The sequence below is a fragment of the Schistocerca serialis genome, chromosome 3 (genome assembly GCF_023864345.2).
Source record: "Schistocerca serialis cubense isolate TAMUIC-IGC-003099 chromosome 3, iqSchSeri2.2, whole genome shotgun sequence".
Taxonomy (NCBI): Eukaryota; Metazoa; Arthropoda; class Insecta; order Orthoptera; family Acrididae; genus Schistocerca; species Schistocerca serialis.
In genome coordinates this window covers 205,192,740-205,220,150 of record NC_064640.1, presented here as the reverse complement: position 1 = coordinate 205,220,150, position 27,411 = coordinate 205,192,740, and the positions used below count along the sequence as shown (strand labels likewise).

General features: G+C 38.3%; 1 protein-coding gene across 1 annotated transcript in view; it reads left to right on the top strand.

Moving 5' to 3' along the window:
- The window catches only part of LOC126469919 (uncharacterized), a 93,907-nt gene that overhangs the window by 22,623 nt on the left and 43,873 nt on the right, over positions 1–27,411 (top strand). The window contains exons 2-3 of the mRNA XM_050097311.1: positions 5,103–5,192; positions 6,710–6,909. Of these exons, the coding sequence (XP_049953268.1) occupies positions 5,135–5,192; positions 6,710–6,909 (258 nt within the window). The 5' untranslated portion in view covers positions 5,103–5,134. The remainder of the gene's footprint in view (positions 1–5,102; positions 5,193–6,709; positions 6,910–27,411) is intronic.

Sequence of the window (27,411 nt, the reverse complement as noted above, 5' to 3'; positions counted from 1 at the left end):
ACAGCAAAGAGCAGTAGAGGATGGCATGAACAATTCTGAGGAACAGATTGTTTGTGTAAAGGAAAATCGTCAGATTGTCCCCTAGTGTCAGACACAGACGTCGAACGCATCCTGCATAATTCAACAAGGGGTCCCCAGAAATACGTTCACTGTGCAGCTCGACAACTCAGTATGCCTCGAATGTCTGTCTAGCATTTGTTATGTCGACATTTACACATGAAACCATGAAAATTCAGCTACTGCAAGCTCTTCGTGAAGGTGACCACCATCATCATCATCATCATCATCATCATCATCATCATCATCTACCCCACCCTGTGGATCCGGGGGTTAGAATAGGTCCAAGGTATTCCTGCCTGTCATAAGAGGTGACTAAAAGGAGCCTCGCACATTTTGGCCTTTATATGATGGTCCCCTGTAGGGTTTGACCTCGATTTTTAAGATTTTCTCAAAGAGTGAGCCAATTGGGGAAGGGCGCCTTACATGGTGCATAGTGTCCATCATGCACTGAGACCTCTCGCATCCTACGTCGACGTGGATCTGCACTTCTGCTCATTCTTCCTGTTGGTTGTGTATCCCCCTGACCACTCAGGGATCTCTCTGCTGATGGCTGCACCGTTAACTCCCCATGTATGCCAAGGAGTAGATGCCAGTCACCCTGGAGCATTGGGACTCCTGGCAATGGCCATCCTGCCAGGTGGCCTGTGCTGCGGCTGGGTGGTGCCCGTGGGGAGATTCCCTGGTCGGAGTGGGTGGCATCAGAGCAGAGGACACGCCATGAAGCATAGTACGTCATCTCTTGCTGGTGGTCAAACACCAGCAGTCTCTAAGCGGTCAAGGGCTAACTTCAATGGTAAGAAATATGACCCCAAATCATCGTCCCCCCCGGCCACACCATGTGAGGAACACCTGCCTAAGGATGGCAGCGAAGCTTAATCAGCCTGGTACCATGTATGTAAAAGGCTTGATGGGAATCTTTCTTGTTAGTGAAACATCAATTTTTTGTGGAGTATTTGGAGGACAATTTTGGGGAGGTGGAGGGCTTCTCCAAAATGTGTGGTAAAGGTCGGTCTTGATCAAAACAACATCCTCTGCCCAGACATGGGCACTACTCACCTGTGACAAGCTGGGGGATGTTTCTGTTTCCTTGATGCCCCATAAGAGCTTAAATATGGTCCAGGGTATCATATTTCACAGGGACCTTATTTCCCAGTCTGACAATGAGCTGCACACCAATTTAGAGCAACAAGGTGTCCATTTTGTCTGGCACGTCCACTGGGGTTTGAGTTGCCACCGGTGCCGTCATCTTGGCCTTAGAGGGTGTCACATGACCCTATATGGTCAAGGTGATAGTCTACCACTGTGACGTAAAGCTATAGATCCCTTCCCGGATGGGTGCTTAATGAAAGTGCTGGAAGTTTGGCCGTATGTCTTCCCACTGTACTTCCAGCATTACCTGTTGGCATTGTGAACGTCTTTCACATCCCAATTCTCTCTCTGCCCCGCCTCCCATCTGTGTCATCTGCGGAGAGCACCAGTCGCCTTGCTCGCCAGACTGCAGGATTCTCCTGAAAGAAAGAAAAATAATGGAATACAAGACCCTCGACCGACTGACCCACACTGAGGCAGAGAGAGAGAGAGAGAGAGAGAGAGAGAGAGAGAGAGAGAGAGAGAGAGAGAGAGAGAGAGAGAGAGGGAGGCTACATCCTGTGCATATGTCAACCTAAGCCGCCGCTATGGCAATGGTTCTACCATCTTCCATTCTGCCGTGTACAGTTGGCTCTGAGCTGTCAGACTTTTCACCTGCCCCCTTGATAGTGGGATTACTTCCCTCCCCGTTGCTCCTGAAGTAGGTTGTGCAGGAGCAACACCCCCCTCCCCTGCCCCCAACCCTCGGGGACGTCAGTCCCCACTTTTCAGCCAGAGAAGTGTCGTCCTCTTTGCAATCGCCATTAACCCTATAATGACCTGTCTCCCGCCGGGCATCTCCGGTTCCCTTTGTGTTGATGATTTTGCCATCTATGCAGTTATCTACAGACCTGTCTCACTGAGCAGTATCTTCAGCGATGTCTTGATCATCTTTACTGCTGGAGCATCGACAATGGCTTTCACTTTTCCACTGACAAAACCATCTCTATGAATTTCTGGCGTCGCAAACGGTTTCTCACACCATCTTTACATCTTAAGCCTGTTGCCCTTCCATTAGTTAAAACTACGAAATTCCTAGGGCTCATGCTTGATAGGAAACACTCCTGGTTCTCCCATGTGTCTTCCCTGGCAGCCCACTGTATGCGGTCCCTCAATCTCCATGTCCTCAATAGTACTTCCTGGGGTGCCTATTGAACAACCCTCCTCCGTTTGTACCAGTCCCGTGTCCGTTCAAAAATAGACTATGGGTGCTTCGTCTATGCGTCTACACGTCCATCTCTCTTACATCGTCTCAACACTATCCCCCATTGTGGCATCCATTTGGCCATGGGCACGTTTTACACCAGCCTGTTTGAGAGTCTGTATGCTGAAACTGCTGAACTACCACTGTTCTACTGCCATCACTTTCTCATCAGCAGGTATGCATGCCATTTGTGTGCCATGCATGGCCACCTATACTATGCTGCCTCCTTCGATGAGTCCTTTGATCGCCAGTGTGTGGTGTTCCCTTTTCTCTTCTCTGTTACCTCCTGGAGTCTGCTTTCGGCACTTGATACAGTGGCTTAACTTCACACTACCTGCAAATTTCCCAGTGGGTGTGAACCCTTCACAACCTTAGCTTCATGAAGCGGCCCATGTTAACTTCGGCCTTCATTCGCTTCCTAAGGTCACTACTCCAGCCTTGGTCTATCACCTTCAGTTTCACAACCTTCACATGGAACTTAGTGATAGTACCTTTGTATACACTGATGGCTCTCGGACTAACCATGGGGTCGGGTGTGCCTTCATCATTGGCACCTGTGTCTTTAGATTTCGGCTTCTGGCAAACTTCTCAGTATTTACAGCTGAGCTCTTCTTCCTGTATCAGACCATGGAGTTCATCTGGTGACACGGCCTTTTCGATTGTGTTCTCTGCTCAGACCCACTCAGTGCCCTTCAAAGTATGTGTGCTGTACACTGCCCATCCCTTAGTGCAGTGGGTCCACAAAACTCACTTGCTCACTCTTGGTGGAGCCAGTGTGATGCTTCTGTGGGTTCCTGGTCATGTTGGTCTGACAGGAAACGAGGCTGCTGACACTGCTGCCAAGGCTGCAGTCCTGCCTCAGCCTGCAAGTTCCTATGTTCCCTCCGATGATCTCTGTGTTGCCGTCTGTCAGGAGGTGGTATCCATTTGGCACCGCAAATGGTCCTGCTTTCACAGGAATAATCTCTGGATTATTAAGCCTCTCCCAGTGGCTTGGACAACCTTCTCTTGGCCCTCCTGCTGGGAGGTGGTCATTTTAATTAGGCTGCATATTGGGCACTGTGTTTTTAGCCATTGTCATTTAATAAGTGGCGCTATCCCACCACTTTGTACACATTGCTCCTAAGTTTTTAACTGTCCACCACTTCCTGATGGAATGCCTATTTTTTAACCATTTACGTTCCCGCTTGGGTTTGCCATCTTGAGTTATTGGCCGTTTTAGCAAATGACGCATGGGCTGTTGACTGCATCTTACTTTTTATCTGCCAAAGCAATATTGCGAAGCCCATTTAATTTTTAGTTTTGGACCTCTGTTTCAGTATGGTGTCTCTTTTAGCCCTTTTTCCACATGCTGTTTTTAGCTGTCTTCTATTATGTCAGTAGGGACTGACATATTGTCATTTTTTAACTGCTCTCTGTCTTTGTGTTCTATAGTTCTGACTTTGGCGAGTATGACCTCAGTTGATTTTTGTGCCCTAAAGCAAAACAAAACCCAAACCAAACCCCTTTCAAACCTTCCCATCAACTCTTACCAACTGAAATTGGGACTCATCTGATCAGGCCACAGTTTCCTAGTCATCTAGCGTCCAACGATATGGTCACAAGCCCAGGAGAGGTACTGCAGACGACCTTGTGCTGTTAGCAAAGGCACTCGCATCGATCATCTGCTGCTATAGCCCATTAACACCAAATTTTGCTGCACTATCCTAATGGATACATTCATAATGTCCCACATTGATTTGTGTGGTTATTTTGTGCAGTGTTGCTTGTCTGGTAGCATTGTAAACTCTAAGCAAACGCTGCTGCTCTAGGTCATTAAGTGAAGGCCGGCAGCCACTGTATTGTCCATGGTGAGAGATAATGCCTGAAATTTGGTATTCTTGGCACACTCTTGACACTGAAGATCTCAGAATATTGAATTCTGAAATGGAATGTCAGACGCATCTGGCTCCAATTACCATTCCATGTTAAGGTCTCTTAATTCCTGTAGCACGGTGATAATCACATGGGAAACTGTTAAACATTAATCACCTGAGTACAAATGACAGCTTTGCCAAGGTACTGCCCTTTCGTACCTTTTGTAAAGGATACTACTGCCATCTGTATCTGTGCATATCGCTAACCTATGACTTTTCACCTCGGTGTATATTATACATAATTAATCCTGGTCTTTAAGAAGGTTTACAACCCCAGTAGAATGATTAACTGTATAAAATGACATTTATAATAAAAAATATTCTTCTGGTTGGTATCTTGAACATGAAATAGTGAGGGGGGAGAGAGAACCACCCCTACTAAATGGGGGCACAGTGTGCGTGTGTGCGTGCTTTTAAAGAGGATTCTTTGCCATAAGAAATACACTGGTATGGAGTAAGGAATATTATCTGGCTTTCAAATAGGGTATTTCCACTTTGAACAAGCAAATTGACAGGTGAAAAAAGTGTAATAGGTGAGTTTCATATCAATACAGTAACATGACTGAACTCTATGCAATAATTTATGTTCTTAGATTCTCCTCGATACTGCATAATGTTTTTGCCTTCGTGTTTAATGGAAAAATTGCTGCCCACATATTGCCATTCTTATTAGTGTACCCGTAAGAGTGTTTCCATCAAAGTACAATTATTGATGAGTATTTCTCCTCCAGTGCAGATTTTGGTGATTTCTTTGGTGTTCGCCTTGCAATGTGCTAAATACTTTTTTTATACAGGTAAGCCTGTCGAGGTGAGGAAGTCATGCATCATGGCTTCTATAAACAACCCTTCTGTGGGTATTTACAGTAATGGTGGAGCCGATCCAGGTATTAGACGTCAAAAACTCGTTAAACGCATGATTCTTTGCTTGTAATTGTTCCCACATCACCTTGTGTGCATATACATTCCACAATTGCAGAACAAATTATTGCACGTTGTCAGTACAAGGGTCAAGGATTTTTTTTACTCACCTAGGTTTTGCTTTATAGAATAATTTTATGCGGATGAGGAGTATCAGAGGCCTAAAATAGCCAGAAGTAATTTATGGTAATGCAGAGTCCTCAGTGGATTGCAATAGTTTCTGGTAGGAGAGGTGAGCAGATACTGAGGAGAAGTTCTCTTGCTTGGCATTTCAATCCATTTTCACTGCCCTGTTCCCACCTGTTGATGCACTGCCCTTTGCATGTTACATTGAAGTCACGTGTGTGCATGCTTGTTATTTACACACTAGCAGTACTGATATTGCCAAGTTTGGATTTGGTATCATTCTAGTTGACTGATCAAGTTGCTAACACTCTGTTAACAACAACAACAACAAAAAAGTTTCTATCATTTGTTAGTTGCTATTGTTTGACTTAACCTTTTATGTTTACATGATTATTGATTTTGTGCATACTAAATAAACACCTTTGTTAGCTGCATTATGCAGTAAGAAGTATCCAGACAGCTGTGTAAAGCTGCTGTCATTCCTCTGGTGTGTCAGATGGGTTGACCAATTCTATAACCTGACAGCCAACACTCACATCTGTAGTTAAAGTTGAATTGATTCTTCTTGGAGAACTGCAAGGTTTTTAGATTTCGCTGGTTGCCTTGGTTGTCTGGTACAAAGCTAACAATCCCAGATATCTTGTTAAAGCTCAAATGAGTTAAAATCATGTGGTACACACATTACTGCCTTCTCAGCAGATTACTCCTCTGCAAACCATGCAGTATGAAAGTGTTTCTTCATGTCCATGCACTCCATGTGCACAATTGAACAATACTTTGACAGTCAGTAAGCACTCGGTATATTTATGAAAACTATTGGATTGGCATTCCACCTCATTATGAGTGCCCTTTCTGTGGGATGGCAGGGTGAGAAGGGGCAAGTTTTGCTGTAGGCACTAGATAGAACTGCAAATTCCATTCACTATTTGCTATAATAAGATTCATCATGGCACAGATATGTGGCAGTGTTAAGTGCTATGAAGTATCTACTACTGGGTAATCTAAAGGCCATGGCCAAGTACTTAATAATGGAAATCACATCCTACAAAATCAGTAGCTTGTCTCTTCGATAAGTGAATTATTTTAGGTTGGTGTCTGGATACTTCGATCATGTGCTGCAGATTACTTGTAGAGTAGTAATTTATGAAAAATGTGCTTTGTTTTAATGCCACTTTTAATGATTATTATGACTAAATACAGTCATACAGTTTTACAGTTCTGAAACAGATATAGGAGAAATTGAAAAATGGCATATAAAATTTGGGCATGAATCATCCACATGTAATATTGCTGGAAGAATTCTTTGAGATATTACATTAGTAACTGTTTTGATTAGTATCTGAAAACTTTATTTCAGGTGCAAGTAAAAATGTTCCAAAAAGTGCAGCAGAATCTGGTGGTGTACGCAAACCTTCGTATCTTGGCTTGTCATGCTCTGTGAGTGGATACGGGAGGGCATCTGCATACGGACTGCGCTCGAGAGATCACAGCCCAGCACCAACATCTGTTCAGCCTAGACTTGGCACACCAGTGCAAACCATGGATGATGCAGTGTGTGTACGTTAAATTTCTGGCACTTGCTTTTTGTTACTATTGTCATGTTTTACCTCACTGGTGAAACTGTGGTAGGCACTTAACATTCAGTATTTAGTGATTATAATTAAAGAAATTGAGCTGTCATTTTTTCCTTGTAAGTTTGTAAGTTACATGCTACTTTCATTTGTCGGATGATTATTGGTTTCTATTATGTGGTAAGTGAAGGAAATATTTTAAATGTGGACACAATTTTGACTGTAAAAACATTTATTTTGATGGTAAACAGTCTGTCAGTTTTTGAACATCCTCAGACCATCATACTGAAATTTAAATATAGAATGGATTTAGTTGGATGTCTGATAATAGCAGTAACATAAATACATCATATATAACAAATATTAAAAGAACAAATTATAACACTTACGGCAGGCAGTGATGGTGAATGAAGCTGGTGTTTTAACTCGGTGTCAATTGCTAAGGAGAGCAAAACAGTTGTTGCTTAAATATGTGATGCTCTGCCCACTGCATACCGAATTACATCAGCTATAGCTAATGAGGTGTACAACAAGTAAAACAGTTATTGTAATATATATATAAATAATAGAGGGAAACATTCCATGTGGGAAAAATATATCTAAAAACAAAGATGATGTGACTTACGAAACGAAAGTGCTGGCAGGTCAATACACACACAAACACACACAAAATTCAAGCTTTCGCAACAAACTGTTGCCTCATCAGGAAAGAGGGAAGGAGAGGGAAAGACAAAAGGATGTGGGTTTTAAGGGAGAGGGTAAGGAGTCATTCCAATCCCGGGAGTGGAAAGACTTACCTTAGGGGGAAAAAAGGACGGGTATACACACACACACACACACACACACACACACACACACACACACACACACACACATATATATATATATATAGACACAAGCAGACATATTTAAAGACAAAGAGTTTGGGCAGAGATGTCAGTCGAGGCGGAAGTGCAGAGGCAAAAATGTTGTTGAATGATAGGTGAGGTATGAGTGGCGGCAACTTGAAATTAGCGGAGATTGAGGCCTGGCAGGTAACGGGAAGAGAGGATATATTGAAGAGCAAGTTCCCATCTCCGGAGTTCGGATAGGTTGGTGTTGGTGGGAAGTATCCAGATAACCCGGACGGTGTAACACTGTGCCAAGATGTGCTGGCCTTGCACCAAGGCATGTTGAGCCACCAGCAACAAACTGTCCATTTGCATGAATGGACACAGGCAGACAGTGTTTGTTGGTAATGAGGATCACCCTGTGGCTAAACATGCCTTGGTGCATGGCCAGCACATCTTGGCAGAGTGTTACACCATCCGGGTTATCTGGCTACTTCCCACCAACACCAACCTATCCGAACTCCGGAGATGGGAACTTGCTCTTCAATATATCCTCTCTTCCCCTTACCCGCCAGTCCTCAATCTCCGCTGATTTCAAGTTGCCGCCACTCATACCTCACCTATCATTCAACAACATCTTTGCCTCTGCACTTCTGCCTCGACTGACATCTCTGCCCAAACTCTTTGTCTTTAAATATGTCTGCTTATATATATATATATATAATTTTGTGTGTGTGTGTGTGTGTGTGTGTGTGTGTGTGTGTGTGTGTGTGTGTGTGTGTGTGTGTGTGTGTGTGTCCGTCCTTTTTTTCCCCCTAAGGTAAGTCTTTCCGCTCCCGGGATTGGAATGACTCCTTACCCTCTCCCTTAAAACCCACATCCTTCTGTCTTTCCCTCTCCTTCCCTCTTTCCTGATGAAGCAACCGTTTGTTGCGAAAGCTTGAATTGTGTGTGTATGTTTGTGTTTGTTTGTGTGTCTATCGACCTGCCAGCACTTTCGTTCGGTAAGTCACATCATCTTTGTTTTTAGATATATTTTTCCCACGTGGAATGTTTCCCTGATGTAAACAGCATTTCCTCAATATGTGATGAGATAACCAGTCATAATCAGAGGTGAGGACAGATGGCCATCTGTGGAGGATTTATTGCAAACTCTGATTTCATGCCACCAAAAATGCGATTAAGTGACGCCAATGGTTCCCATGGGGCTGCGGTGTATCAATATGCGACATCCAGCAAATGATATCAGAGCAGTGACAGTGACTGGATGTTAGATATGTACTGGCAAACTCGAAAATGTAAAACAATGACCTTAAGAAATTGAAGTTTTAAAGACCTGTGAATATAGTTGTTTACAGATGAATATTCCATGAAATTCCATAAAATAAGCATACATCATGTCAGATGTATAGAAATACAGGTAACACCACTACCACCATACAATACATCAGACCCATCTAAGTAGTCATAAATGTAAAACAAATGCATAAGCAGTCAACAGTTTAAAAATACTGAGAGTATGACTAAACAACTATAAAGTCCATTAAATAGCAATAAGCATGAAGTTACAATTATTATTTGGAGGAAGAAAACAGGAATAAAAATCGAAGCAGAACGGCATTTTTTAGTTAACTTGGAGCAAAATCCACATATTACATAAAGGGAGGTACTGCACAGTAATTATCACAAAACTAGGCATATGGAGGTAGTAATGAATAAAAAGTAAAAACATAAGCAGCCAAGAGTTTAAAATATATTGAACCAAGTTTTATACAATCATGAAAATATTTATTAAAGAATAAGAGAATAAAAGAGGAACAGAAAAGCAGGAACATTTTGTAGTATGTCTTCAAAAAAATTATGGAAATACTTGTCTCTGAAGTATTATTGCTCATTCAGTATAGACAGGGGTTTATTTTTCTAGTGAGTATAAATTTTGGTATAGATCCTTTCAAATGACTGTGATGTCTTTTTGTTGTTGTTGTTGTTGTTGTTGTTGTTTCTGTGGCTAATCAGTCACAACTTTGAATTTGTTTTCTGTTGAAACACACACCACTTCCATGCTGGTTTCATGGTAAAAGACCACAGCACTTAAGCAGTATTTTCACATGCACTGCGACCTAGGTGCAGTCTGTAATACCTAGCATGGCATGCATTCTACATGTCGGCCTGCATGCCAGTGCGTATTTAACACCCAGTTACTGCCACACCTCTGAAATAGTCTTCTACTGTATGGCACATTTCGATATGATGCCGTCTCTTTGGGAACTATTAGCATTGTTTAATCGCTGTCTTTGGTGGCACAAAATCTATGCATTTGCAGTAAATCCCCACAGATAGCCATCTATTCTCACAACTGATAGTTTTGGTATCTCTCTTGTGCATGTATTCATCACATATTGACAAAATGCTGTTTATAGTAGTTACTTTATATCATGTAATATATCTATTTGTTCATTTATTGGCTTTCGTGTAACCAATTTGTATATACCTTATTGTAATAACTGTATTATGTCCTGTATGCCTGATTGTCTATCACTGATATTATTTCGGTATACAGTGCGTGAAAATAACTGCATTGTTCTCCTTAGCAGTTAACACTCAGAGTTAAAACACCAGCTCCTTTCACCACCGCCACCGCCGCCACCACCACCACCACCACCACCACCATGTGCTATAAGGGAAATAATTTCTCTTCTAATATTCGTTATATAATGTATTTTATGTTACTACTGTTATCAGACATCCCATTAAATCCGTTCTATCCAAAAATTACTGAAGGAAATGTAGTTTTAATGAAAACATTTGGAAAAAATTGAACATAATGTCTGGTTCATGCAATAGTAGCAGCACTCTAAAATATTTTGCTATTAATGGAAGTTCGTCTTGATATTAGTTGGTTTCAGTACTGATGTATTAGTGTGTGGAAGACATTATTAGGAAGCCATAAACTGCTGTAATTTTATACTTGAATTTGCCAAGCTCAGGCAGTTGAATAAACATGAAAGAAACTGAAATAGTGGTGTACCAAATCATATTCTCTTCATGGATTTTTATGGTTCATTGATGAATTTTAAAAGAATGCAATAGCTTACAAATTGGACACAAGTGTACACTGTTACCAAATTTGTCAACATCAGTGAATTAAATGAATCTTCCATTTTCAATTATATTTTAGGTTACAAATTTTGACACATTGATGAAAACACTTGTCTGGTCAGAACACTGGTTGTAAGGCAGCCCTTCTTTAAGCCATTTATTAGGTTCCTTAGGACAAGTAATCCAAAATATTCCAGATTTAATGAACTGGTGATTTCTTAACTTTCACTGCTTCTTAAAAACTCAGTTTACATGTTTTTGAACTTGGGAAGTAAGTTGCCGACGTATTTTCAAAGGACATCTTCAATTCAGTCTTTTTTTTAAAAAGTTCCCTCGGAAAGATTGGGAAATTCTGGGGCCATTCCACATCAAATCACGCAGGTCATCTCAGATTTTCATAAAACTTTGCACATTTGCCTATATTTATAATGTAAGAATTTATGCAAAATCTTTTTGCTCTCACACTAAAACTTTTTTATATCAAATTTTAAATGCAGTGATATTCTGATAGCTGGGCTCTGCAGGAATGTCAATGCAAAATGGTACTTACCAGCATAAATGCCCATAAGTCAGGTGTTTATGAAGCTTTTGATTTGGAATTTTTTTCATAAGTTAAGAGAAGCACATACTTAAGACGTGTAATTATTTAGTGGTTAAGTTACAAAAAACAATACAAAAATTTAATACGCATCACTTTCGAATTTCTGTAAAAAGTACACACATTAAAAAGTGCTTACATCACATTTCTGCAGCCTGGTGAGAACTTATAATTGGTCTTAAATAATTCCAAAGACAGTATACTTTGTAGTAAAATAAAATTATTAATGGTTTTTTTCTACAAATGGATGCACAAATTTGAAATCACAATACTTTGTGATTTAAAAAATTATTCTAAGAAAGTTCATCCATACCTGACAACCATTGCTTGAGATTTTCACAGAACTTTTCTACTGCATGTCAATAGTCAGTGCAAAATTGCTCCATGTTTCATGTAATTTGAGGGGAAAAAATGGAAATTTTTACAAACATGAATGCTGCAACTGAAGTTTGTCATTTGGATTGCATTACTTCAGATGATGATGATGATGATAATAATAATAATAATAATAATAATAATAATAATAAACCCGTGGAGGCCCGGGAAAAGAATAGGCCTCCGGTATGTTCTGCCAGTCATAAAAGGCGACGAAAAGAACAAACCGCTAATAGGGCTTACCCCCCTTTTAGTGTGATTAGTTGGTTCAGGACAGAACTAAAGAAGCCTCGGACAAGCGCCGTCATGGTCGGGGACGATGCTTGAACCCTATGCCCGCCCACAATGGTAACGACACTGCTAGCCAACTGGAAAATGATTTAAATCCAAATAGAGGTGTTTTGCAGGATATGCTTCCTGCAACCACCCTAGAAGGGAAACAAAGACAGAGGATGAGATTGTCAGATGAAGTTAATAGACACCTCATGTTCTGTTATTACCAAGCAACAAACCTAGGAACCAACACAACTGGATACAGATCACAAGTATACACAACATTTATTACCAAATACCCAGAATTAAAATTTTTAACAGAACAACGACTAGCTGATCAGATCCGTGTAATAATAAAAAATAACAGGATACCCCAGTCAGAATTAGAAAACACCAAACAACAAGTACAACAAATACTGGAACAAAATAATGTGCAATCAGAAGAAGAAGAAGAAGAAGAAAATACAGTAATGGACTCAAACATCCCAGAGCAAACAAACAAAGAACAACACGCATCAATTAAACAATCAGAGGAAAACGAAATCTTAAGACAGCCACCAGAACAAGCACAAATAGAACACGAAGTGACACACATGTTAGACATAGAAGAAAAATTTCAGCTGACATATATAGAATACAAAGACACAAATACAGACATTAGACCATTCTTGCATAGACCGCCAAATAACCCACAAGTCGAAACAACAATAAAAACTATCAACACAATCATACACAACAAAATAAATGAAAACACAACTATGGAAGCGTTACAACTACTGGTTTATATAGGAGCACTCACTACACTAAATATACACACTAGGCAGAGATCAGAACCAACCAACACACAGAAGAAACCCACAAAACCAGCATGGCAACACAGGCTACAGATCAGAATAGAAAAACTGAGAAAGGACATTGGACAGCTAACACAATTTATAAGAAATGAAATGTCAGACAAAAAACGAAAAAGGTTAGGTAAAATCTCACAACAAGAAGCGATAGAGCAATTAGATGAAAAGAAGCAGAAATTACAAGCATTGGCCAAACGACTTAGAAGGTACAAAAAAGTGAAAATAAAAGGAAACAAAACCAAACATTCAACACAAACCAAAAGAAATTTTACCAGACAATAGATAACATACACGTTAAAATAGACAATCCACCAAACATAACAGACATGGAACGCTTCTGGAGCAACATATGGTGAAACCCAGTACAACATAACAGGCGTGCACGGTGGATACAAGCAGAAACACACATACAAGATGATACCACAAATGCCTGAAGTGATAATTTTGCAACATGGAAGTCACCCAAGCAATTAATTCTACTCACAATTGGAAAGCCCCTGGAAAAGATAAAATACCAAATTTCTGGCTAAAGAAGTTCACCTCAACACATTCACATCTAACTAAATTATTTAACAGTTACATTGCAGACCCCTATACATTCCCAGATACACTTACACATGGAATAACTTATCTGAAACCTAAAGATCAAGCAGACACAGCAAACCCAGCTAAATATTGCCCCATAACATGCCTAAAATATTAATTTCAGTCATTACACAGAAATTGACACATACAACACAGAACAAAATTATAAATGAAGAACAAAAAGGCTGTTGCAAAGGAGCACGAGGATGTAAAGAGCAACTGATAATAGATGCAAAAGTGACATATGAAGCTAAAACTAAACAAAGGTCGCTACACTACGCATACATTGATTACCAAAAAGCTTTTGATAGTGTGCCCCACTCCTGGTTACTACAAATATTGGAAATATACAAAGTAGATCCTAAATTGATACAGTTCCTAAACATAGTAATGAAAAATTGGAAAACCACACTTAATATCCAAACAAATTTAAATAATATCACATCACAGCCAATACAGATTAAGCGTGGAATATACCAAGGAGACTCATTAAGTCCTTTCTGGTTCTGCCTTGCTCTGAACCCACTATCCAACATGCTAAATAATACAAATTATGGATACAATATTACTGGAACACACCCACACAAAATCATTCATTTGCTATACATGGAAGATGTAAAACTACTGGCAGCAACAACTCAACCAATTACTTAAGATAACAGAAGTATTCAGCAATGATATAAATATGGCTTTTGGAACAGACAAATGTAAGAAAAATAGCATAGTCAAGGGAAAACACACTAAACAAGAAGATTACATATTGGATAACCACAGCGACTGCATAGAAGCAATGGAAAAAACAGATGCCTATAAATATCTAGGATACAGACAAAAATAGGAATAGATAATACAAATATTAAAGAAGAACTAAAAGAAAAATATAGACAAAGACTAACAAAAATACTGAAAACAGAATTGACAGCAAGAAACAAGACAAAAGCTATAAATACTTATGCTATACCAATATTGCCCTACTCATTTGGAGTAGTGAAATGGAGTAACACAGACCTAGAAGCACTCGATACACTTACACGATCACAATGCCACAAATATAGAATACATCACATACATTCAGCAACAGAATGATTCACATTAAGCAGAAAGGAAGGAGGAAGGGGATTTATCGACATAAAAAAACCTACATTATGGACAGGTAGACAATTTAAGAAAATTCTTTATTGAATGAGCAGAAACTAGCAAAATACACAAAGCAATCACTCATATAAATACATCGGCTACACCACTGCAATTTCATAACCACTTCTACAACCCTTTAGATCACTTATCAACAGATACGAAGAAAGCAAATTGGAAAAAGAAAACACTACATGGCAAGCACCCGTATCATCTAACAGCCACACATCGATCAAGACACATCCAACACATGGCTAAGAAAAGGCAATATATACAGTGAGATGGAAGGATTCATGATTGCAATACAGGATCAAACAATAAACTTCAGATATTACAGCAAGCATATTGTTAAAGATCCCAATACCACAACAGATAGATACAGACTTTGCAAACAAAAAATAGAAACAGTAGATCACATCACAAGCGGATGTACAATACTAGCAAATACAGAATACACCAGAAGACATGACAATGTAGCAAAAATAATACATCAACAACTTGCCATAAAACAACACGTTCCCACATACAAGTATGCACCACAAAATGTACTGGAGAATGATGAATACAAATTATACTGGAACAGAACCATTATAACAGATAAAACACCACCACATAACAAACCTGACATCATACTCACCAATAAAAAGAAGAAATTAACACAACTAATCGAAATATCCATACCCAATACAACAAATATACAAAAGAAAACAGGAGAAAAAATTGAAAAATACATCCAACTGGCTGAGGGAGTCAAGGACATGTGGTATCAGGATAAAGTTGACATTATACCAATTATACTATCAACTACAGGAGTCATACCACACAATATCCACCAGTACATCAATGCAATACAGCTACATCCAAACTTATATATACAACTACAGAAATCCGTAATTATTGATAAATGTTCAATTACCCGAAAGTTCCTAAATGCAATATAACATACACCGTACAGTTAAAAGGAAGTCACGCTTGATCAAGGTCCGCGTCACTTTCCATTTTTGACCAGACATAACGTCTGAGTAAAGAAATAAATAATAATAATAATAATAATAATAATAATAGAAAGTATATCATTTTCAAGACATTACTGTCATAGTTCCTAGAGGTCACAGAAGGGATGTATCTTTATTTTTTAAAAAAAGGATTACTATTCTTGATTTATGGGAATATAGAAAATTAACTTAAGCTGTTGTGGTTCAAACAATGATTTTTAAATATGTAAAATACTGGCAGCTGATAAAAGATTTAGTTTTAGTACAACTCTTGTAGTATTTAAAGAAAAAGAGCCCTGAGTTTTTATAGATGTTGGATGTTCATTTAACATAATCGCATCATTGCTCAGAAGATCATTCACGTCAATTATGTAAACCAACAACATATAGTAAGGCTGCCTCATGAAAGTACGGAACTAAAAGCTATAAATGTAATTGAAACATTTTCAGTTTGCGGATTAACTTTACTTATGGTGTCAAATTAGCACCTTTAAAAAATTATTCTAGCCACACTAACATCAATTTAAAGTATACATGTTCAGCAATGAAGATCTCTGAAGCTATTAATGAAAGTCGTAAGATTATCACTGTTTTTAATCCACTGCGACGAATTATATTCTGTTAACTTCATATCTTTTTCATTGCGGTAATACATTCTGCCTAATGATGTTGATTTATGTGCACCAACAGCACATAAAATGTTTTACAAAGGCACAAAACAAGATTCTTCTGTCTCTCAGGCCAAAAGAATGATACTGCTGGTCCAGGTGGGTGGAGAAAAAGTAGTTGAATGTCTCCTCCATCTTACACATTTCTGATGAAGGCAAAGTACCATCTGTCATCATATACAGCTGCTACAAAAGAATATTGTTGGACTAGTGCATGTCCATTGTGGGGGCATTTTCATTGAATGAGAAAATCATGGAAAGCTTTTCGGAAGACTTACTCTTCTAGTCTCTAAAGAATCACAAGAAAGTGGTTTGTAATTCTGAAAATTCCTGGTACCAGGTATTGTGCAGGTTGTCAAAAATCTATTCTTGAGGTTCTTGCATAGGAAATCTATATTTAGTTCTCCAAGAAGTGAAAAAAAGTAAATATTAGCTTTGCAGAAATCAAACACCAGATGCAGTTGAAGACTAGCTCTTTTCAATATATGTTTTATAGTTCTTCCCAAACCATTGCACACTGATTTACTGTGGTTAGCAATGAAAAAGGAATACTCAGCATCAATAGAAAAATTGTTTTCGTGCTCACACAAATTTTTAAATCTTTTCTATTCTTATATTGAGCAACTCATTCATCAGTGAAATAATGCACTTTCTTCACTTGTAGGTAATGCTCTGCCAGCTACTTACCCATTTGTTTTCTGGAGAGCATTTACAAATCCTGCATCATCTTCCATATCATAACTTATAAAGCAGTGGATTCGCTATTACCAATTTACATTCTTCATTTACTGCATAAACACACACAGGATGGATTGTACAGCTGCTTCTTGTCCAGCTGTAACTCTGAATTGCAAAACTGTAGTTTTCAGCAAAGTCCATTAACAGAATTGCTTTATCCTAAGCTAGATTTTTCTTTCAATTTTTTCAATGATTTTGACTGACACTTAGATATAAATGAGTGTAGTTTAAGTGCCTGTAATTTTGTTACCAACAAGTCTATGTATTCACAAACAGTTGCAGACTGCTTTACCAATTCTGCCCGATGATCTGTGTTTATTCACTGGCTGAACTCAATTTCATCATCAGCATATTTGTAAGAGAATTTCTATTTTTAATAGTTCTGACAGTTTGCTGTCACGGGGACAATTATCACAGTGATTAAGCATGCAGTGGTAGTTTTCAGAGTCACATACAAGAAGTTTCATAAGATCTTTGTATGTTTCTTCAATGTCTTCTGCATCCAAAAGCAGTTTTAAATTTTGGTGGAACGCGCTCGCGCGTGCTCGCGTGCACACACACACACACACACACACACACACACACACACACGGAATGAGTGCTGGCAGCACCGGCTAAAATACCACTTTGGTCTTGGTGAACAAAATTTAGAAAGACCGAAGTTAATGTTCAGATTCTCCCATTCAAAATGAGAGTACAGTTCTCTTGAGTTGCAAGGGATGAGTCTTTTCTGCATATACACATTCTTGTGAACGGTAACTTTTTCTTTTGCGCTTGGTAACATTTGACTATATTGTCGCAGAGGAAGCTGAGTAGCACTGTCACTGTGGTGTAGCAGTTATGACACTAGTGTTGCATGGAGGGTTGTGAGTTCAAAACTCACCTGAACTGTGAAATTTTAATTTCTATATTCAGTTAGAGGACATTCTAGAAGTATCCAGACATATCAAGAATCATTGTACTGGAATATTCTGCAGCTGTATATATACTGTGTGTGTACTGGCCAGAGGCAGTTCGCTCTGCACTCTTGTATGTGCAAGTGCTGAATAAACCTTCGTTAAGTGAAGTTAGTGTTCATCATTCATCTAATTACACCTTCTTGTACGTGACAATATTCATCATTTTGGTAGAAATCAGTGACAGTGTTTACCACTTCATCAGGAATAACTGTCCCCCCCCCCCCCTTTTTGGTTCAGGAATTGATAAAATACCCATTTCTGTTTTCAATTTCCTTGCTTGTCGAACCACATACTCACTAACATTGAATTCCAAAATTGTTTTGTTTTGACCAAGAGGGTGGAGCGAAAGTTGAAATTGCAATTTTTTCAGGCACACTTACACTAGGCACTTTTTCTATTATTAACAATATATTGGCATCAAAATCTTCGGCTTTATTAACAATGTCATCATCAGAATCTTCCAAACTGCAGTCTAGTGCCTGGCACACTTTTCTTTCCAAAATGTGCTTCACTTTTTCTAGCTTCTTTTTGCCATATGAAACCTTGCTGTCATTTGGAATGGAGTGAAGTTTTAAGGCAGAGCACCCCAAATCATGTAAAGTTTTATTTGCACCCTCAACACTTTTAGTACTGATTCGTGAAATTTCACCTCTGGGTCATCTGCATAATTTCATTTCTATCAGTGATGTCAGTTTTCTGGTCACAAATCTTATGACATGCTGTTCAGTTTTTGGCCTGGTTTTCATTAGACTCTTTCAGTGCTTACTTTTTAGACAGACAAGCAAATTGACCTCAAAGATTTTTTGAACTGTTTGCGTTTTTACAAAGGATCAGAAGTTCTTTCATGACTTTCAAAAACTTTTAAGTAATAGTATCTGTGATGTCCACATACAGCTGCACTTTCTTGATTTTGTGGAAAGCTTGTGTTGGACCACAGCAATATCAAATCTCATTTGTCTTCACTCAGCTCTTCTATTTTTTGCAGAGTTTTTACTAAGGTATAGGTTGTCAAATGACATGGTGTTTTTATAATTTTTGAACAGTGAATGAATTAATTTTCCATTGCAATTAACTGAGTGTTAATGCATGTAAAACATACTTTATACAAGTGGAATGATAGGTCCACACCACAAACAGATATGATCTGTCTCATAGAAAGTCAAAGAGCAACTGAGGCCAAATAGACTAATTGTTTCATGCCATTTATTCTCAACAGTAAATTTCAGCAATTGTTGCATTGTTTCCATGCCTAGAAAGCTTTCAAACAAGCTACTGCTGTCTAAGGGCACTATTTTATCACTGTGAGCAGGTGACTGGCTGAACACACAAATCATATCTATTATAGTGTTTAAAAAATTACTGAATTAGTTGAATGAAAGGAAATAAATTTTCAAACTTAAAGTCAACATGCCTGCCTAGAATGAGTTATACTTAAATATGCTAATTTGATACCCTTGCATCTGAGGCAGTGAGACAGTGAGTGGATGAACTGACCTAAAATGACCCTTTTCCATCATAGCAAAAAGTATTTTGATTTCAGATGTGTGTCATAAAATTTTTATTTTATTAGAAAACTTAGAATTTAGGGGATTATTTAAGACCAAAATCAGGTTCCCAGCAGGTTGGAGAAATGTGATATAAACATTTTTTCACACAGTCACAGTTTTTGTGAAATTGAAAATTAACACACATTAATATTTTTAAAAATTTTCTTTGTAACTTTACTGCTTCAATAAATGGATATCTGTTAACTGTATGCCTTACTTCTGAAAAAAATCAAAATCAAAAGCTTCATAAACACCTGAGTTATAGGCATTTATGCAGATAAGTACCATTTTGCTTTGACACTATCGCAGAGCCGAGTTATCAGAATATCACTACATTTAAAATCTGATACAAAATAAAGTTGTAGTCTGAGACCAAAAAGATTTTTCAGAAGTTCCCATGTAATAAGTAAAAGCAAATGTGCAATGTTCTGTGAAAATCATAGATCGAGGGTTACAAATCCTCGAATTATTGCGTGTTTTGACGTGGAATCACCCTGTATGCCTGTAATGCACTGGGTGTGATACGGCAATTTGTCATAGTGGTAACTGATCAGGAATGGTGTCATGCATCCGTTGTAGTAAACTGTTGACTTTAGGTTTACAAAGACCAAATAGAGAGGAAACATTTCAGATATGGACCTGTAAGTTAACAGAGAGTTGTTCACTATGCAGTGGAGTGCCACACAGATTTCAGTTACTTCAAAGTTCCTCACATTGCTACAGTATGTACTTGCTTTCAAAGTACTTAGCTGTGCGTAAAATGTTCTTGGTTCATATCTTATGTATATTGTCTTTGTTAATTTTGTGAATTTTTTCCAAATATTAAACAATGAAAAATAGTCTAAACTTATTTCTTGTTTTGCATTGAATAGCACTCTGGGCCAACTGCACGAACATTGACTAAAAAGCCAGATAACTGAGGGTTCTGTGATCACTGCTAAAGCTTAATCGCCAATAAATTCTCTCTGTGTTGCACCAGTGTTTAACACTGGTTAGCAAAATGTGTTCAGTTAACTGGGAATTTGACTGCAGTAACTCATTGTGTTACAAAGGAAAGTGCTTATTGTACATTCAAAGATAATAATTGCTGTCTCTGGTACTTACATGCACTCCCAGTTTGTTATTGTAGTGTGGGTATTGTTACTGCAGTACAGAGATCAAGAAAAGTACACCGAATTTCTCGAAATTTCAAAATGATTCATGTTTAGAACTGGTAGGCTTTGATGAGAATTTTTGAATGCAAAAAATGCACAGTTTCATGTTTCACTGTGTAAATGTTCTATGGTGTATTAAGTGTATTTAATACAAATAGTATTAATCATTTATAAAACGTCTACATGAAGTGGAATCAACCATTCCCACAACTTCTACATAATTTGATTTCGCTTATTGCACTGAACGTTGGTGTACAGTGGCATAATAATGTAACAGGTTATTAAATTCAGTAGTGACAAGATTTTAATGATTCCACAGAGCCAGGCTGTCAAGCAACAATATCCCATATTATTAAATTTTGGTCCCTGATGATGTGGTGGTGGTGGTGGTTCTTGTTGTTGTTGTTGTTGTGGTGGTCTTCAGTCCTGAGACTGGTTTGATGCAGCTCTCCATGCTAATCTATCCTTTGCAAGCTCCTTCATCTCCCAGTACCTACTGCAACCTACATCCTTCTGAATCTGTTTAGTGTATTCATCTCTTGGTCCCCCTCCACGATTTTTACCCACCACGCTGCCCTCCAATGCTAAATTTGTGATCTCTTGATGCCTCAGGACATGTCCTACCAACCGATCCCTTCTTCTAGTCAAGTTGTGCCACAAACTTCTCTTCTCCCCAATCCTATTCAACACCTCCTCATTAGTTACGTGATCTACCCACCTAATCTTCAACATTCTTCTGTAGCACCACATTTCGAAAGCTGCTATTCTCTTCTTGTCCAAACTATTTATTGTCCATGTTTCACTTCCATACATGGCTACACTCCACACAAATACTTTCAGAAACGACTTCCTGACACTTAAACCTATACTCGATGTTAACAAATTTCTCTTCTTCGGAAACGCTTTCCTTGCCATTGCCAGTCTACATTTTATATCCTCTCTACTTCGACCATCATCGGTTATTTTGCTCCCCAAATAGCAAAACTCCTTTACTACTTCAAGCGTCTCATTTCCTAATCTAATTCCCGCAGCATCACCCGACTTAATTCGACTATATTCCATTATCCTCGTTTTACTTTTGTTGATGTTCATCTTATATCCTCCTTTTAAGACACTGTCCATTCCGTTCAACTGCTCTTCAAAGTCCTTTGCTGTCTCTGACAGAATTACAATGTCATCGGCGAACCTCAAAGTTTTCATTTCTTCTCACTGGATTTTAGTACCTACTCCAAATTTTTCTTTTGTTTCCTTTACTGCTTGCTCAATATACAGATTGAATAACATCGGGGAGAGCCTACAACCCTGTCTCACTCCCTTCCCAACCACTGCTTCCCTTTCATGCCCCTTGACTCTTATAACTGCCATCTGGTTTCTGTACAAATTGTAAATAGCCTTTCGCTCCCTGTATTTTACCCCTGCCACCTTTAGAATTTGAGAGTATTCCAGTCAACATTGTCAAAAGCTTTCTCTAAGCCTACAAATGCTAGAAACGTAGGTTTGTCTTTCCTTAATCTTTCTTCTAAGATAAGTTGTAAGGTCAGTATTGCCTCACGTGTTCCACCATTTCTACGGAATCCAATGATGTGGTAGAAAAATGCAAAATAAGATTTCCTGTTCTGTGTTATATCTCGCAGAAGACCGAATACTTCTGTGAGCATAATCCGCTGTACGAGTGACACCAGGAAATCATCCAGTGCACTGAAACCATACATCAGACAGTAATTCTGCTCAGGAAGAAGCTTTATGTATTGTGGAGACATTGGTGCTGTGATAACCGATAAGTCAGTGATAATTCTTTGCGGTGTTGTCCTATCTGCATTAGTACCATTTTTAAATGGCTACTCTGTTTGTAAAGATTAGGAAACATCGTTCCATTGAGGAAAGGTGCTGGAACAAAATTTTCAAAACAAAAATTTATTACAAAATCCGTTCATGACCGATTTTTAAATTCTTTCTTACTTGCTACAAACACAAAGATGCCTAATTTCTACTGGAATTTTACACTGGCTTCAATCATTCTAAAGGTATTCATCATTCCAATGATTAAGAAACTTTCACTTTGATATGATTAAAAAAAACAGAATTCACTTTAAGAAAATATATAAAAGAATAGACATTCAATTTAACAATAAAAAAAACTTTCAATAAAATCTGGCAGTGGGCTAAATTTTAAAGGAACAACTGTAATCTTAAAAGGATGTTCAGCAAACAAAGGTAGCCTAACAAACACTGGTTGCCTAAAGAAACTAGTTAACTAGAACTTGTTAGGAGATTCTCAAAATGGCCAACAATAATTCCCAAGTAATTACAAAATAAAACTCATCAATGACTATAGAAAAGGTTGCAGGAACAACATATCCAGTTTACAGACAGTAATGGCTTTCCTTTCTTACAACCAGTATAGGCTGTTTTAGAGTTTGCCTTTTTTCCCGTGGGCCGGACACAGAATGGTCAAGCCTACCCAGTCACCTGCCATCAGTCAAACCCACGATCACACGGAAGGCAAAATAAGCAGGCTTCCCCTCATGCAGTTGGATGATTAAGGAAAACAGTCTTTGAGAAAATTACTTTGGTCACAATATGGTAATAACCGCTTCTCCTTTGTTGAGCTCAAATGCTTGACGGTTAAGCGAAAGGTTCCTGATCCATCAGCACACCACACAGTTACTATTTGAAGTTGTTGGTGAAATTTTGAACTGCTGCAATCAACACCCTGAGTATATGTTTAACAAAGTTAGCATGTCATCACAAGTCCACACAGTTCCCAAGTGCAGCTCACCAAGTTATTGTTTGTACGTATCTGCAACAAAGTCCTGCTGGATGACAAGGATGCACACACTCTCATCCTGGTTGAAATCAAAATGTACTGAGACAACAGTGTCCACTTTACAGCTGTATCTTGCTACTTCTGGATGCTGCTGCCCAGAGCAACTGCCAGCACAAGTGTGCCCTGCACCTTCTCACGGCTTCCTTGACAACATCTGACTAACTTTTTTGCGCATATGGCATGCCATTTCATAGGTTTTGTGCTGCACAGAACCTGCATCCCTGAGTGTGATACCAGCAATATTGCATAGTGCAAATCTATAGGGCAGACTTGATGTGGACAAAACAGTTTTCAATATCTATATTATATGCATCCGTTGGATATGCGCTTAATGTCTTTCGAACTCTGTTCATGGGAGGTGAAGGGTTATTTAGCGTAGTAGGCAATTCCAAGCTTTCGTTGATTTGGCCTAGTAGCCATAATACTGTTTTGAAAGATGAAATCTTGCTTCAAATTTCTTGTCACCATAATCTTTGAAAGAATTTCCTCTTTCGACAACTACTCCAGTACAGTTGCGGTGATGCTTTGTGGTAAAGGTATAATATTTCATCATCTATGCCATCTAAAACATCAAAATGCAGCATCAACTTACATTATTTTAATTGCGATTGACTCCCCTCACTGGCCTCTGTGACCGAGCAGTTCGAGGCACTTCATTCCGAAACCACGCTGCTGCTACGGTCGCAGGTTCGAATCCTGCCTCGGGCATGGATGCGTGTTATGTCCTTAGGTTATAGTTAGGTTTGAGTAGTTCTAAGTCAAGTCCCATAGTGCTTAGAGCCATTTGAACCATTTTCAACTCCCTCATTTAACCGATGTTGATGAAGTGGAATTTTGCATTGACTAGGATTACATGCTGACTTAACTGCAGTTAACTTTTAATCAGCGTTGGTGCAGTCAGTCATGACAGGACCAGAAAAGACTAGAACCAATCTATACTTGGGCTTTGTTCAGTTGTGAGGCTCTTTGTAAGTGGCTTTGTTCATTGGTACACTGTAGTACTTTGTCTTCATCAGATTGTTTTTGATCTCTCTCCTGAAAATCTCAATGCTTAAATGAAATGCTGTTAGCTTCATTTAGTTGCTCACGTAATGTTAATAACTACTCCATTCATGTAGGTACTTTGACATGGTTACAACAAACTGGAAGAGCTGTAGAGCTTTGTCTGCAGGCAGTACCACACTTACACAACGGATAGTATTATGTGTTGTAGCTACTAGTAAATGCTAAACTGTGCTCTCTCTTTTATGCTAGTGAGTGATACTGTTCGTGATACATTGGTGACTTTACACTTGACTTCACAGAAAAGAAGGTTGCGGCATGCTGTGAGGACTTGACTTTTAACAAAACATAGGTGAAGTAGCTTCACTTCTTTCCCCACAAAAATTGTTGTACTGGACAGTTTACAGCACTCAATAAAAAGTTTATAGATATAAGACTGAAGAACTTCTGCAGTTCTTTTAAAATATTGCATACCCAGCTACTTGCATGATCATTTTAGTACCAAATCTACTTGAAAGAAAATTTAGTTTTATAGATGTCAGTATGTCCATAATGTGTAATGCAGATTTCAAGAACCAAAGATTTTGCTACTTGGTCTGGAAACTGAACAAAAAGTGAAATGAGCTGCTCATTGCATAGGAGGTACCAATATGGAAGGTAATTAAACAGTTCTGCAATATGGGAATTTCCTTTGTCAGATCAATAATATTAAGTTGTAAGTTTTATTAATAACCAGAAAATTAATAAACAAATTATTAATATTAAAGGAATCCAAATAAAGAATAATTATTTTAAGAATAAATACGAGCTTTTGAGCCATCAAAGTTTTTGCATTCAAGCATTCTCACACCCTGACTCAAAAGGTGAAAACTTCTTGGTCTAATAAACAGTTTAACATAAGGGATGATAATGGGTGATTTTGAAACACACGTTAAAAAAATGAAAGATTACTTTTTTGCTAAAATTTTCTGATTTTGTGCTAAGCTGAAATAACTGTAGTGGAATTTATAGACAACAGAATATAAATTCCAGATATATTCCTTAATAAAAGCAGAAAATGGAAGATAACAGACTCGATTAAAAATGAGCTTGAATTAAAGTAATTTTAATGAAATCTTGTGCAGCAAAAAGTAAAAATATACAGGGTGGTTATAATTAAACTTCTGCTTCTTGAGCCAGTGTATAAGGAAAACTGTTTACTTTAAGGATAATCAACTTCATAGGAATGATGTTCAGACTGTATACTGCAGGATTTGCACTGTTAGTAGTGTGCCATGGCTTGCTGGTAAGGTGCAGCTACTGGTACAGCAAGATAGGGTTGAAAGACAAGCGTCAGTGTGTATTAGTCTCAGCCAATCAATGTCATGTCTGGACAAGGTGAGCAGGGCTTTTACTCTGAAAAGTGGTTTTAGCAAAACAGCTATAGTACAGATGCTATTTGTAAGTAAATGCATTAAAGGAATATGGAGAGGTCCTCTTTCCACAGTGCGGTTGAACATAATTTGGAAGTTAGAATTACCAGGCAATTTGGGAATTGCTCTTGGGGGAGAGCAGTGGCCAATTGCACCACAAATGGTTGAAGTTACTGTAGCCATGGCTGAGAATGCTGGATGTAAAGTGCAATCATGGAGTATCGCATGAGCTGTGTCATGTCAGCTGAACACTCCATTGTCCACCATTCAGAAATGCTAAGAATAATTCTGAAATTGTATCTCTAGTATGGTTGCAGGTGGATGCAGATGGCCGTCACATTGGGCAATGTTTGTAACCTAGAATGTAAACATTTTATACTATTAACAGTTGTTACCCCGTCATGTGTAAATTAATTTTTTATTACTTTATTCATTATCTCTCTTCTCCATGTCTGTACAGATGCTGTCACAAAGTTTCATTGTCCTATAATCCCTCATTTTTCATGGAAGCCTCTCAAGTATTCAAAGTTTAGTTATAAACACCCTGTATATTTTTTGCGTAGAACAGTGTCAGATAACTATGTTCCCCATGCCACGCTTTGAAGGCATCCTGGCCAGGAGGTGGTATTATAAAATAGTGGCTGTAGAAAATTCAACTCTGAATGAATTGCAAATTGTTGTTAAAAAAAATCATCATTTTTATTTAATATTCTTAGCCAAATACTGGTATTATGTGCCTTATATGGCACAGTATGCATTAGCATTCTGTCATCGCCCACATAAATTCTGCACCTTTGATGATATATCTCGATGTTTCAGAGGTAGAGTTAAGCAAAGGCTGGTTTGTACAAAACTAGATCTCTCCCAAAATTATCACAGTAGTCCTGTGAAATATGTTGGAAAAAATCTCTAACAGTGAGAGAATCTTTCTATCCCTCCTTGTAATATAAAAATTTAAAAGTGTGAACTAAGTTACATGCACATATACTGAAAAATGTGCATTATCTGTGTATCCTGGCTGTAAACTAGAATGCATTATAGTAAAACCTATATTTTGTTGCCAAGTGAAACACTCATTTCAGCCACAAAATGAAAGCTTTTATTTGTTATGCTTTCTGAAAATGTATGCTATAAAATATTGTGTAACTTTTACTGTATAATGTCATGGGTGGCAGTTACCCAAACTTTGAGTGTTGCATGTAGCATGAAATTTGTAAGTACAATTTTTTCATCTTTCTTCCTTTACATATGAGTTAGTTAAAGATTTGAATAATTCTTTATAGAAAATCTAGAAATTATTGCTGTAAGGAGTGAAGTTATCTTGTTGCCCATCAGCATTTCTTTCTCTTTCCTGATTGTGGATACCTCCATTTGTGCAGATTAGCAGATTAATTTGCAAGGATGCCTTTCAAGTCTTCAGGTTGTTGCATTTCTGCCATAT